The sequence below is a fragment of the Phallusia mammillata genome, chromosome 1 (genome assembly GCF_965637545.1).
Source record: "Phallusia mammillata chromosome 1, kaPhaMamm4.hap1.1, whole genome shotgun sequence".
Lineage (NCBI taxonomy): Eukaryota > Metazoa > Chordata > Ascidiacea > Phlebobranchia > Ascidiidae > Phallusia > Phallusia mammillata.
In genome coordinates, this window is record NC_137252.1 from 7,569,337 (window position 1) to 7,584,598 (window position 15,262).

Consider the following 15,262-nt stretch of genomic DNA (forward strand, 5'->3'; position numbering starts at 1 on the left):
TCAAAGCCAGAGAATTGTTACTTAGCTGAGTGATTTTATTTAAAAAACAATGGCGGACACGGAACGTAAAGTCAAGTCCGTTTTCTCACAAATACCTAAGCCCGAACCCGGCCCAACTTGCAACGCTGGGTTGTATTGTTTATGTGGGAAAAAAATTCTGATAGTGTTTAAATGAGATCACAAAAAGCACACCGTGACTCGAATTTGTTTATTAGGGAAACAGTAAAAAGATGCGACGCCATGGTAATCTATACTTTCTACGGTGAAATAAAATGTAAAGCACTGTATTGTAAAGTCGTACGGTATAACCAGCATTTTGTGGTAATTATCTCCTGGAAACAGGACCACCATATCCACTTGAGGTGACTAAATATCGAAAAGTTTCGATTTATAATTATGGCACAAAAAACTTTTTTTTGAATGGCGGAATTTGTGGTCAAAACAAGCTTACATACAAAGCTTGTGAAAGCCTCAAAGTTAAACAGTTCGCTTTCTTTTTAGGAAAGATAATATATTTCCACCCTAAAAGCCAGGCGGACTGTTATTTTACAAGTAAGGCATCGACCAACAAATTGTGTAGTAGGCCTACAGACTTAATGCGAAGTCGTCTTAAGGTTAAACGTATTTGGTTTTGGGAAATGTGCGACAGCATATGAACACAGATGATATACAAGTAACAACTGTTGTTGGGTAAAAACTGAATCCTACTCGAAAATCGGGCAAACACCAGTCAAAAAAATGAAAAAGATGAATATAGCCTACACTAAACCTCGGTCAAACCGCGCTAAGGCTTTAACTAATCGACATCGGTTTATCCGGATCTTCACGTAACAAGGACAAAATTTTTGGTCCAAACGAGTCCGAATTAACCGAGGTTCACTGTATTTTGTGACATTCTTTGAAAATCAAGAGGCATCAAAACCCATGAAGATGATGTTACCATCTCTACTGTTGGTGCACTTGTGTGATAGTAAGTGTTGTACAAATTTTTTGCGTGTCATTTTTTCAAGTATATACGTCCGCTAAAAATTATTTTCCGCAAAATAATTTAATGTGTCACGTTTAAGCACTATTTATCGGTTATAAAACGGGAGGCAGGTGGTTTTAATGACACTGCGCCTTTTGCAAGGGGCAACAGGATGTAAAAAATGTTCAATCGATAGACAGGGTAAAAAGTGAGTTCTATAGCTGCAAGGTGTAGCCGTTTTTGTGTGAGTACTACTGTAGAGGATACTAAGAAAATCCAATAGATATCAATTACAAACAGGACTGTACCAAGATACAGGTCAAATAGTTCGTTGAAAAACGAAAAAAGAATTCAATTTTATCCAAAGTTCGCGCACTTGCTTTGGAGAAATAAGTAAATAGATGGTTTTGGGGTCTGTTTTACGAGAAAAAATACATGTGAATTTATATTCTATGTTTAAGGTCTGCAAAATTAAAACAAACCTGTCGGCAAGGATAAACTTTTTTGTGACAGAGAAACACCCCAGCAGCTTGAATCAGCGATTCTGCTGGTTTTTGCTTGGCGATATGGAAGCAACAACGCGCAAATGATAAAAACACGGTTGATTTACAACTCTATCCGCTGAGAAAGAGAAAAAAAAACACAAGGTCCACAGGAAAATGACCGAGCCATCAGGAAATATGGCAGCCAAAGAAACAGTGACAAGTCAAAAAAATTACAAGAAAAAGTATGAAGTGGTCTCGTACGGTTGTCGATAGCCCGGAACGGTAGCAGGCTTTATGTCATGGAGAAATTAGGAATGCGCATCACAGGTTGATCTCATCTCATTTCGAAGTTCTGTCTCGAGTTTTGGGATCGGCCCTGGACTTGGCGGCTGCGTTGGCGGCGGCGACGAAGCGTGTCGGCACCTGACCAATCAGAAACGAGCATTTTTAACAAGACATTAAAATTTTGTTAGCGATTGTTGGTATTACAGAATTGATGTTAAATAACAGATTCAGAAATAGGCGCAATAAAGTCAAAAAAATACTACATTTTGCCATAAAAAAAAGTCATTTAAACATGATAAAAATTGAAACACTCAAAATTATAAACCCAAACAAAATCTGTGTAAATATCAGTTATGAGGCAGGGACAAAAATCGCAACTGTTACTTTCAAACCAAAATTAATTCAGTATAAATTTTAATCAATAGAAAGGTAGGAATGCAACAGTTAATTTCAAACCAAAATAAATTATGTTTAATTTTAATCAATAGAAAGGTAGGAATAAAAATTGTAACAATAAAGTTTACACGAAACCAAATTCAAATTTTAATCAATAGAAAAGGTATCCGCTTTAGACCAATCCACTAAACCTAAAATAGTATTGCAGAGAAAACTTACCTGGTAGTTGCTTGTGTTTAGGAAGACGTGGATTATTGCTGGGAGTAACATTACTGCACACTTTAATAAAACCAGCCATGAGAAGGATGAGAGCTAAACCCATAAGAGCCACAGCCCACCAATATTCCTACATAATGAAAACACAAGTATACGTCAACTGTATGTTTTTTTTCTCAATAAAAATTTAAGGTTTAATTGTATGTATTCAAACAATACATTGAAGTGGTTATCTCACACCACTGTAACAAGAGCATGAATGTTATGCTGCAGACAGTGCACACTGTTTCGACCTATAAGGTCTCATCAGTGCAGCTGGTGACGAGAGATCGGCCGCATTGGCTAGTGTAGCCATCCAACGGCACTCCAGTTTGTTGGGAGCAACAGGGTACAACCCCATGCATCACCTGTGCACTGTCTGCAGCTTATCATTTATTGGCTCACATGCTTTTACATGAATGTTATGATCTTGAAAAACGTTGATAAAAAAACAAAAAATGAACAGAAAGTTTGCAGGAGTAAAAAGACACTGGTATTTGGCAAATGGAATGGATTTAAAACTTCAGCACCACCAAGTTCGATTATTGTTAAATACACGCTTTTTGTTATTTTATTTACAATTACAGACTGGGCCAATCACATTCAAGGAAGGCTTTATGAACGAAATTAAAAACGTTTTTTTTATACATAAACAAACCGCACTGCATGTACTGTATGCAATGATTAGCGGTTAGTAAACAGGGTTGTTCGTGGTCAAGTTTAGAGATTTACATGTTACGTCCATAATAATCTATCACAAAAATGTCTAATCATAACCACTTACCACAATCCAGTTTTTGATGGTGCTGTAAAGCTCCGGATTAAAAATCGCCTTCTTCAGTCGTGACAAGGGTCCATCGGCGTCTACAAGCCTGCACTTCGAGAATACGTCACAATATCCTGAAACAATGACGTCACGAGGTGATTACGCGTCAAAACATCACGTGACATCCGCCCCAGCGGCAAAGCACTTTATAACGCGTGGGCCGGCCTAATAGCGTTAAGTCATACGCGGGCTGTGTTTAAAGTAGTATTTCTAAAAGTCATATGACTGTGACATCATAAGTGCCTCTTTGTTCATTATTATTGCGCATGAGACAAGCTTGTTTGAATAAAGCTTTGATAAACTAATCGTTTTGACGTGACATGCTAAAACTAGTTAATATTCTAAGTAGGAATTTTAAATTAGTTTACACGTGTAACAACACTTTATCCCCGAAAACTCTATTACAGTAAAAGTATTACGAACAAAGTACACATGTATATTCAAAAATGGTGAGAAAAGTGTCAGTAGACTAACAGTTCAGAATATTTAGCTTATTGGACAGGTCTGGTTGTGTCTGATAAAAATTGAAATCCAACATCTGAATAATTTAAACCTAGTCTCATAACTTCTAAGCACAGAATAATAGGTGTCAACAACCCATTAGAAAAGGTTTGCGATGGGATTCAAACCCACGATAGATGACCTTTTACCAACCCATCAGTAGAAGATTCGTTTTTTTTTTCTAGTGCCAACGAAAGTGTGCAGCCATTGGTTCAGCCAAGAGCCTGATTTTTTAACGTAATTGTCTTTAAACAGAGTTGTATGGAGCCCAGGAATTAGGGAGCCAAGTCCAAAAGTAAAAGCCCGAACTCGGCCCGAAACCGATTTTGTTAAAATAAATCCCTAACTGGGCCCAAAGTTAGATTTACCGATCAATTATGATACAAATTTACTTGAGTATAAGGTAAGGCCCCAAACAAGCCTTTTTATTGAAACTTATGCCTGAACCCGACCCGACTAATAACTCTAATTTAAAGACCAGATTGATTCAGTATATCAATATTCTTGTTTCATGTACAGCTTACAGTGCGATACGCATGTGCCTTTGTTGTTAGTTATATTCACAGGGAACATCAAAAAGGTTTCCTTATTAAAACGTACCGCTAGGCGAGCCACAAACGTAATTAGAATTTGATTGGGGTGTGTTTTGCCTGCAGGCCATCGTTGCCATTTATAGGTGCAACATTATCGATTAAACGGTCAATACAAGACGAACTGATCGAATAAAACCTAGATAGACTTACCGTTGTACGTGTCACAGGCAGATCCGGGTTGTAGGAATATAACACTGCCATTAAACTCTGCAGAGAAGGTAGGGTCTCCCATACTTTTGCAGCTGTTCTCGTCGCCTATAAACAGATGTATATATATATATACATAACTTAATTTAGATTTTTCAAACTGACGTGGTAATTTTTGAAAAATATTCCTGATTTTCAGACAAAAATACAAAAAATACATGCACAAAAAATCCGTTTATCCGCTTAAGCCTTTAAGGCAAGTTATTTCGATTCAAAAAAGGTACTATGCGTTGGTTGATATTCTTTCTTACTTACCTATTCGTTGACAGCAGGTATGGCAGAGAACAGAACGATCTTTTTCGTCGGCAGGAACTGTGCAAGAGCATGGTTCCAAACCAGGGTGTTTTCTACATATTGATCCCGAGCATTCCTGCGAAAATACACACGATTGCTTGAGCTACAAAATACCTCTAAACGATACTTTCGTACAAGGTACGCAAGACCTAACGAAGGCAATGCAACAAATCAAGCCTATCATTATAATGATGGTATACCACACATTAAAAGGCATGGACAAGAAAAATCTAGCCTGCGGTGGGATTCGAACCCACAAAAGGAGCTTTTTAGGGACTCGCTTTACCAACTAAGCAAGACACACTCAGTGATGTGACTGTCGAAAGTCGTAGGCGCTGCTGCCTGCCTCATATGCTGAGCTTGTCATCTTAGTAGTAGGGGATCGCCAGTTTGACCATAAATCCGTTAAAATGGACATAAATTCAATACTGGGATCAGGCCTGATTGTTACGAGCTTGGGAACTGCTCGAACTTCAACGTAACAGGTCATATGCTTAGAATGTACAATAAACAAGGGTTGTACCTATCGCGTACATAAAATACTGACTTGTATTAACATTACTTACCCCATTCACACATATCTGTGTCTTGTGGTTACATTCAATCGGTGAACTTCCGTTGCTTTTTGCCACAGCTTCAGGACAAGACGCATTTTTGCCAGTGAACATCGGATAAATACAATTAAGGAGAAATTATAAAGGATTACATAATATCCGACTAAACGACTTAGTACACTTCATAGCATGTTTATAATCATTTTTAACTGTGTCTAACGGGGTTTAGCGGCTAAAAAATTAATGTAAACAAATTTCTCAACATATTGAGACATTAAATCGGTTTAACATAAAAAAGTATTTTTATGCATATAAGACCAAAAAAGTTTCTTAAATTTTTTTTTTCGAATAAAAAAAAACAAAAAAAAATCTCTTAAAAACATAAAATTTTCTCGTGAAACATTTTCTTTAATAGCTCTACCTATCAAACAGATTCTTATTCAAACACCAGTAAGGTGCAACAACAGTGATATTGCAAAGGATATGCGCAAACTTGTGCTAACTGGCATTCACTCTGCGCAGCACATTCATGCGATGAATCACGAAATCCACAAGTAGTTGGATCGCAACATGGTCCCTGTGTTAAACTGAAAAGCAAAATCACAAGTTACACATTATACAATATCGTTGCCATATTTTCTTTGCCAAAAATGTGGAGGTTTTTATAAAATGCTGGTGCATTTAAAATTGACTATCGCACTGTTGCGACATATTGAGTTTCATGTGTCGTTTCATTTCCGTTCCTTCATTGCAAAAATAATAAATTCTTATGGGGTGTCTTCGAAAGACAATATTGTTTTCTCAAATTGGACAATTTGTTGAATTTTTCTAGACAATTAAACCAGATCATAGCACCTTTAGTCGTTTTACGGTTGGGAACCGAATATTTTTCATTTAAAGCTCACTAATATGGGTATCGGTTTAACGTAAAGATTCAGCAACGTTTATAGGAAACTTTATGTTGATAGGTACTGAAGATCTAATCAAATTATACACGTACCAATTACCTACATCGACCGATTGTGTTTTGGGCAAAAGTTTTTTTACTCTCATTTAATAGGTATAAGGTACTTTCATGCTGATAAGCTAACGTTTACCTGCACTGCGCCGCAGCCTTTAGTTTGCATCGCATCGTTCTGTCTTCGTAGTCGGCAGGATTACAGCAAGTGTCGCCCAGTGCAACACAAGTATCAGTGTAACCACAATCACAGTCTTCATCTTGATCGATGATGTTATTTCCGCAGACAGGTTGGTTTGATGCTGCAAAGTAAAAACATATGTTCAAAAAATTTTACTTTTTTTCGTGGTGGTGTTATGTCTGAAAGAAATACTTTTTGTGTTGTAATAAGTTGTTTAACAAATGTTGCACTAAATCTCATGCTTAAGAAAAAAATGAAAAGTTTTAAAACGTAAGAAATACTCCCCTTTTTTGGGATATGCTTGCAGTATGTTTTGCAATGGTCAAAAGAATAAGTAGGAAAATGATTTTTTGCCTTATTATTAATTAAATAACTAACTGATAAATGCTTCAAATAGTGTGTTTGGTTTACGGAACTGATATTGAAAAAATAACAGCATGTCATTAGGTTCAAAATTTGGGTTATAGTTTCAACATTATAAATAAATTATGAATCAACCTTGCAAGTATGGCAACAAAACTAAAAATAAACACGAACCCGTCTTATAAATTAAATCGTAAAAAATACCCAAAGCCTAATTACGTTCCCAAAAATATACAAATTACTGTACTATATTGCAAGTAGTCAGAAGTTGGGCCATGTGACCGATGGTATCAATGCAACAAGCAAGAGAGTGTTCTCCCATGTCCCATACGCTAACGTCTGTACTTGTGCTACATTCAAATAACCCTGCCTGGTGAATTATTAATCACACGAGCCTTACGTGACGTTGTGCTGCTACCTAACAATGTAACCCGTGCAACCTACACACAAGGGCAGGAAATGTCAGCGAAAAGGCAAAGTGACGCTGTGTGAAGAAGGTATTATGTATTCATAGGCAAGAAAAGTAGCCCAAATGGCTCAGAGGTTACTGTAACACCCTTGAAAAGTTGTACCTGGTTTAATTTAAAGATTTTTGTTTTTTGGACAATTAACTTGCAGAAATTACACTTTAATCGAGCTAAACCGGTATTTTTTTGGGTGAAATCAATAAAACTTACACCTATATACATTGTTTTGTATGTTTTAACTTGAGTAAAGACGTTGTGGGCAAATGAGAGTGGGCTATCAAAATGCATTTCAAGAGGAATTTGTTTGCACTGAAACAGTATGTTATATACTGGACATAAAAAACACAAAGTCATTGAATACTAAAAACGCTTGGCTTGAGCATCCTAATACCGCAAAACAATTCTATGTCTCTCAGTAAATTAGGGTCATTGTGACTTGTAAGTCTCGTTTTTGGGGGGCCTGGTTTGAAAAATAAAGCTTGGTTTAATACGACAAGTAGAGTAAAAACACTTGCCATAGTGTAGTGCTCAACATCCACACCATTTTTTTCTCTCGAGAACCTTTCAAAATTGGTGCTACCATTCTTTGCACCCTCGTGATTCATGCAACAACTAATCGGCATTTTGGACGGTTTACAGACGTGAAATAAAAACGTGTAGTTTGAAAAAACACAGAAAAGAAATTTGGACAAAACTTGAAGTACAAATTATTTGTAATCTTGTAAGGCTTTAACTAATCGACATTCCGGATCACCGCTTAATCCAGACAAAATTTTTGATCCAGGGTGTATGAAATGCAGACATTCCAACTGTTACACCTAATTTTTGTGAATCCCTATGCACTGCTGTGTATTGATGCAGCCCTTGTGGCTGTTGTGTTACGCACCACAGTTAAAAGCGCTGGCATACAGAACAGCTACTTGCATATTTTTCAGCAACACGATTACAAAACAGAAAAAAATTCCGAACAGAGAATACTTACGGACAAAGCAGTTATCCTTCTTGGCTTCCAGCACACGGCTCATGTTCCTCACACTGCAGGGAGAGAATACAGTGTTGAAGGGGTCGTTTCCTGATGTGGCACGAGCAAACATGATGTAATTGCCTTTCTGCTTCTCTGTACTTACTCGTGATTCGCCAGGAGTGCAGTCTAACCCACTGTCGTGCTGTTGCAATAAGCATTTATGTCAAGCAATATTTTAAGGAGTTTATTTGAATAAGGAATTGAAGACGCCTGTTAGGCGGAATATGTATATTTCATTTAAATTCATTGACTGATCATGTTACTTGGAAAATATTTTCCATTCTTAGTTAAGTAACAGTAAGCAGTCGGTTAAAGGTTTGTGATCGAGTGGGAAAGAAATATAACTTCTAATTTCTTTTTAGTTGTTTTTTTTCTTTTCTTTTTAACAGTTAAAAAAACATTAAGCGTATACATGTTAAGTGAAAGACATTGGATATAATTTGTTATTTGTCATGTCGTACGGACGAGTTCTTATACACCATGTAGAAAATGCGACAAGCAAAAGTCTACAAACGTAAGGTCTTTCACCGAACGGTAATTAGGTAGGAGTTTAAGTCGTTAAAAGCGTCTGAACGATAGGTGACAGACAATGTTTATAATTGGTTAATATGGTCAAATTCTTTCAGAATGTGCATAAAAATCGGCAAGCAAAAGTAAAAAAAAACGGGCCTTTCATAGCCCCGTAATTAAGTTGAAGTTAAACGGATTTGTTTAAAGTCATTCCAGCAGTTTTTTTTCTGCTAAAAATCACAGAACAACTTGACAACCACAAGGCGTCTGGACTTTAGGTTATTGAAAACCAATTGGTCTCGTTCCAACCGTCACAATACTGGCTTCACGTTACATAAAAGGGCAGCCAGCGAAAATATATACAAGTTACAAAAAATAACCATCCTTATGACTTCAATACCCTACTAAGCAACTATGAAAGTCTGGTCTTAACAAAATAAACATTAAATTTCATTGTGGTCTCGGCCTGATAAAGCGCAGCGCACATTGAAACGAGTACGGAGCATCTATATATAATTTACAACTGTGGTAGAAGTAGCGTTTCAACATAGTTTATAGGAACGTACCGGTGATCCAAAGTTATGCCCAAGTTCATGGGCAAAGGTGATGTGGGTTACTTTAGCTGGCATAATGGACCCATAGTTTTTGAAGGTCACCAATCCTGTGTTAAGTGATTTTGATGAGCCGTCTGTGTAGGTCTTGTATCGTTCGCATATACCACCGCTGGTGCCTGTAAAGAATATTGGGCAATAAGTGTTATTGCTTTATCGGTGTGTATGTTTGTAGTGCTGGTTTTACATTTTTTATGTTTCCCCTAATTTGAAGAAAATTGAAAAGTGACAGAATCGAATTGATTGTTTCAATAATACAACAAATAAAGTATGAAAATTCTTAATGGAGTATTTTAGTTACTTTTAAAATTTTACATTTTGGGGGCCTGTGAGTGAACCACTGGGTCATTTGGGGTCAAACTTTACGAGGATAAACTTTGGATAACTAACTAACTAACATGTAATTTTAGATAGGTTTGAAGGGCTCTTTTTTGACCAAACAGTTAAAACAAACCAGCATTAGACCAAAAAAATTAACAAAAAAAAACTTTGTCGTTACCTCCTGTGGATCCGACCCAAGCTAGACCCAAAACTCCGTTATCGAAATCTCGGTTGGTGAAAACGTATGCGAGGCAATAATCGTTATGGTTAGCAAGGGAAACAATGTCCAAAAATTTTTCCACACCAATATTGGGGCTCTTGAACGGGTCATCATCTTTTGATGTGTCGTTAATCTGGAATGCAATATACCTTTGTAGAGTTTGTAAATGCAAGAGCTGGTTTTATTGCAACTACTGGTACTGTGTAAAGCAGTGGTCTCAAACTTATATGAATCGCATACTACCTGACAACTTTTTCTATCGCTGCGTACCACTAAACCCTGTTTGAATGGATAGACCAAGAAATAGGCCCACTTCTCAACCTGGCTAGCATAATTAGAAATTTCAAAGAATGTCCAAAACAAAAGTTTCACCCAAACCAGGGCTGATCAGTTGGGTCAGTTGGAGCACAGTTTGAGAACCACTGTGTAAAGCTTTTTTTAATAAACAGGTATCCACATTTTTTTGCCTTAGTCTTAAATCAATAGGAATAAATGTTGAAAATAAGAAGTTTCTTGCACAAAGAAAAATAATTACCAGAAACACCAATAACAATGTTTACAAAAACAGGGTCCATTCAACCAAAAAATAAATACAATACTCCTTTATTTCAAAAAAATGAAATCATAAATTCTGGTCCAAAAAATTGAAAACACACCACCACAAGTTTTTTTAGTTGAAAATTAACAACAGGCAGTTAACAAGGTATGTAGAGTCATAAAAGTAGGGCATTGATGTCCATAAAAACAGTTCTATTCAGTTCTACTTTCAGTTTGAAAATTGTACATGTGTAAATAAATTTTAAAGTCTCAGTATAATGCCACTGACATTTGTCGAATATAATGCCACTGACATTTGTCGAATATAATGCAACTGACATTTGAAGAATAACTCTAGAAAAAATGCTTACATTTTAATGCCACCACAAATTACATATTTAGGTGGTTTACTGTGTAAAAAAAATCAAAAAAATCACAGTTAATGGCCTGGGATGGTATATTTCAAAATACAACTTGAACAACCAAAGTTAAAAAAATATGCAATAATTCAAAAATACAGACACAATCATGCAAACATCCAAATACAACCATAACAAGAATTGAATGTACAAGCAATGAGTACTTAACCCCATGTTAGATGCCAACAAACTTAAAAAAAACAAAACACCTAAAAGGCTTTTCCTTAAAAAGTGACATTAATTTTCCTAATTAATAACAACACTCTACTTACCCTTAATCTCTGAACCATAAAATTGATGCCTTGGATATTTTCATTGTCAGATGTTAAAAATGTGGTGTCTGTGTAGATTTTGTTCACAGCTTTGACATGTTCCGCAATCTTACTAATGATTAGATCTCTTGATGGAAACTCGTTGAAAAAGATATGGTCTGTTTGTATGAAAAGCAGGCAGGTCTTCTTATTTTGATTAACAGCTCTCCTGTGCCGAGAATGTGCCATATTGTCATCATAGCCCTGTGAAATATATTTGTTACAGAATTTCACATTCTGTTTTATTTGTAAGCTAAAAAGTGGGATTGATTTGGAAGTTTCTTAAATACAATGTACTTAAGACTCTATAATAATTTATTTAAAACAATAATTCATTCTTAATCAACCTTATTCAAATAGAATCAAACAAAAAAAATTAAATGAAGACTAAACAAACTGAAGCAAAAAGTACCACAAAAGATCGGAATGCAATTATTGCTGCGCTTTACTAACACCAGATTGTAATGAATTTACTTAACAAGAAAGTGGTTGTTTTTAAAGGTTGTGAAACAATGCTATGGGGCCTTGGCATTAACTTGTCATCACCATACCTACTGATAAAACAATGGTGGCTGCACCAAGTGGAAAAAAACAATATGATAAATCAGGCACATTAGGGTAGAAACAGAAACCAGAGCACTTGCAACAATCACTGTGGGCCATACAGAAAATGGACATAGCCTACGGAAAAAAAGAGTCGGCATAATTGCAGTTTGTAAACCAAGGCGCAACCTATATTGCTCTTTACTGAAGATTTTATTTAAATCCTATATTTTAACCAACAACCTATAAATCTAGCTTGTGTTAACTGGTTCTAGGTGAGACAGTTGGACATCGTCAAACAATGTCCATACACAATTGTGACACCAAATTGAGAGGTATTTAATTTATGTAACGGTTTTGTGCTGCCTTTTAACTAACTGTGATTGGTTTTGATTGATGGCATCTGTTGGTAACTTAAAAATGTGCAAACACGCAGTATACTTCCATGAAAACTAACAGAAAACAAGTCAGTATTAAGTACAACATTTCCACCTGGATATCGGACCTTTTCATTTCTTGTGGCTTTTATTTTTTGTTACTTAAGATTGGATAGGTTTAAATTTTGATTTACAATTATGAGAAGATTGTCATTGCAATTTTTACCCTTTCAAGTGATGAGTTTTGGAAATTGAACATCCTTCGTCGTACGTCTGATTTGGAAGCACCACAGTGGGAATGTTTTCCAGATCTGTAAACAATATCAGAGTGAAAACCATTCAGCACACTGTGAAAAGGGCATCAACATGCATAATTCATTTCCTCAATGTCAAACACATTCCAGGGGGATTTTTATAACTTGTATACAGTACTGACAAATAATATCCCGTTAAAATGTAGTTTAAAGTGTTCTTAACTGTTAAACAAGGGGCTGGCACAGATCTGTGTCAACTAATTGTTATTCTCTTACAAAGAAATGTCCCAAGAAATCTGATAGTTTGGACCAGTTTCACAAATTTGTGATTCAACTGGTGTGATGCTAAGCAAAATACTAGTTGTTTTTTAAGAAGTTGCATTTTTGCTGACGCTTTGCCCACCAGAACAGTAGGGCTTTTTCAGAGCAATTCTGGATGGCAGTTCTTAACAAACAACTGGTATACCAACATTGCAACTGGTATTTTGTTGAGCGTCACACCAGTTAAAAGACAAATTTCTTAAATATGCAACCTGGTGGACGAAACACTTGTTGGGCTTGAACTAAATTGTCATTAAGTCAAAAAAAACAAAAACATTGTAAATCCAATTGATTAGCTCATGAGGGATTTATGGCGAGCATAATGCAATTAAGCAGTTGAAAGAAGAAAACAAACTAACAACTTACAGAGAAGGGTGTGTAATTGCATCTTCATGATAAATAACAGAGTGTCCTCTGTAACCGGCCATCGGTGATTGGCCTCGACTGCCTCCAAAAAACTGGTGGGTTTCTTCCACATAATACTTTCCACGATCCGGTTCATGGATAACGCCACGGAATATACCATTGATAATGCTACCGTGTACAAAGCTGTTCTTTTGGCCTGCATAAATGTAAGTTAAAGCAGGTTATGAATTTATTCAAATGCAAGAATCTCCTTTGGTGGCAGTACCATATAAGGATCCATGGTAAATATGAGATATGTTCACATCAATCTGGTTACCATCGCTGTTTTCTACAATTAGGTCGGGATGAAAAATTGTATCATCATGAACAAGCCGGATATTAAAATTTCTAAAAAATAAAAAAGGAGATGTTATATTTTAAACCAACAGATACAAAAAAAGATATATTTCAAGCAGATGTATAGGTAAATAAACATAGGAAAAAATTCACGACCATGGGTTTGTATTGTCCAAATATAACATGCAATATTCAAGAAAGATAAAAGTCTGGCTGTTCAAAAACCAGTTTATTTTATATTTTCTTGTCTGTATAAACCAGCTAACACAAGCCATTCACGCACAGGAAAAGCTTAAGTCATTGTAAGTTCCTGAAACACAATGTTGCATGGAACAAGGAAAAATTTATTAGCACCTCCGATAATAAAACATTCACACCACTTGAACAGGGCTTTATAGGCGTCTATTTATAACATCACTGCAGTGTTGTGACTGTGATGACGCACTCAATCCAGTTCAGTGAATGCGTACACACCAAGTATTGACATCATAGGGCAAAATGAGTAGGCAAATTACTTTGTCAACAGTGCCACCTCTTACTAGCAACTATTCTTAAGTCCTGTAAAATCTCCATTTAAAATCAAAAAATCATGTAAGCAAATTGATTTTATATGATGTTTGCATAATTTTTGCACCTTTTGTACACATGCTCCTGAGGTTTACATTTATATTCAAACACTGCAGTGTGTATTACCACATTTACAACTGTATTACACAAGATGCACTGCTATTTTTTGTTAAAAATCTATAGTGCATACATATTTGTCACATATCATTCACAAAAGCTAACAATCATTAAAATCGGCATCAAATCGTATAGGCAGGTTTGTGTATTGTACAAATCTGATCAATAAAACACTAAATAGATCAAACAAAGCTACTTTTTCCTCAGCAACTTGAAGTATATTCCAAACAGAATCAGTATGGGTTGGTACTGACTTAAAAACGTAGGACAAACAACTTACATACGTACAACACTCATTTTGTTATTCATATTTTAGAATGATCATTTCATGCCCACACTACAAAGCTTAAATTATCCTTTTGTGCCACCATTCTTTTATGTAATGGTGTAGGTACAACTTTTTGCTAATTTGGACCAACTCTTACACCAATGCTCTATTGGTTAATAAAATATTCACCTGCCATGGGCTTCAAACTTTAACTTGACAGGAGTTTCGACATCTGCCAGCGATCGCTTTGACCTTTCATGCTGACTTTTGAGGGCATGTATATCGTATGATAAATGCTCAAAGTAGGAGACATGAATGTTCATGCAGTCAACTCCATAATCTAGAAAAATACACATATTATGCAAACCCAAATAAATATCCAAATTAACAATGAGAGCAAAAGTATTAATTATTGATGTTATATAATTAACATTGCAGCTACATAATGTATGCAAGCCAAAAAATGACATCATTATTTTTGCAATTTTCTACTTTTCATTTGCTAAAATTACTTTTTGTTCACTAATACTTTTTGTAAAGCAACATTGTTTTGTATAAACACACAATTTTAAACGGTAGATTTTTTGGTTAAAACGTAAATACAGTAATCTTTGCAAAAAAAAGTAATACTAGCAAAGCATATAATATTAAATATTTGCAAAATTAACTTACCATGTATACTCAGCAAAACAAAAGCAAAAACAAGCAATGATAACATGATGTTATCCTTTATCAATAAAAAAATTTGCAGCACTTTTATATTTTTTATAAATTACACGGCTACAAACTAACAGTAACACGGTTCTTAGGCCTATAAAATTAAGAAAA

At 35.6% G+C, this 15,262-nt stretch overlaps 1 protein-coding gene across 1 annotated transcript; it reads right to left on the minus strand.

Annotated features, from left to right (window-relative positions):
- Positions 1-189: 189 nt before the first annotated feature.
- Positions 190-15,262, minus strand: LOC145226384 (disintegrin and metalloproteinase domain-containing protein 10-like). The gene is made up of 17 exons (XM_080092285.1): positions 15,107-15,262; positions 14,624-14,774; positions 13,412-13,533; positions 13,147-13,342; positions 12,432-12,516; positions 11,247-11,489; positions 9,977-10,151; positions 9,433-9,596; positions 8,315-8,498; positions 6,461-6,623; positions 5,849-5,950; positions 5,376-5,469; positions 4,771-4,885; positions 4,459-4,563; positions 3,173-3,288; positions 2,353-2,479; positions 190-1,875 (listed from the first exon to the last, which is right to left on the minus strand). The coding sequence occupies exons 1-17, from the start codon at positions 15,150-15,152 to the stop codon at positions 1,787-1,789; spliced, it is 2,277 nt and encodes a 758-aa protein (XP_079948411.1). The 5' UTR covers positions 15,153-15,262; the 3' UTR covers positions 190-1,786.

What these genes read in the sequence shown, in the direction of transcription:
- LOC145226384 (XM_080092285.1), bottom strand. Translation starts at nt 15,152, where the DNA reads ATGTTATCATTGCTTGTTTTTGCTTTTGTTTTGCTGAGTATACATG. An exon ending in GGCATAACTTTGGATCACCG is followed by an intron (nt 8,499 to 9,432) that starts GTACGTTCCTAT and finishes TTATTGCAACAG; the next exon opens with CACGACAGTGGGTTAGACTG. An exon ending in CACAGATATGTGTGAATGGG is followed by an intron (nt 4,886 to 5,375) that starts GTAAGTAATGTT and finishes GTATTTTCGCAG; the next exon opens with GAATGCTCGGGATCAATATG.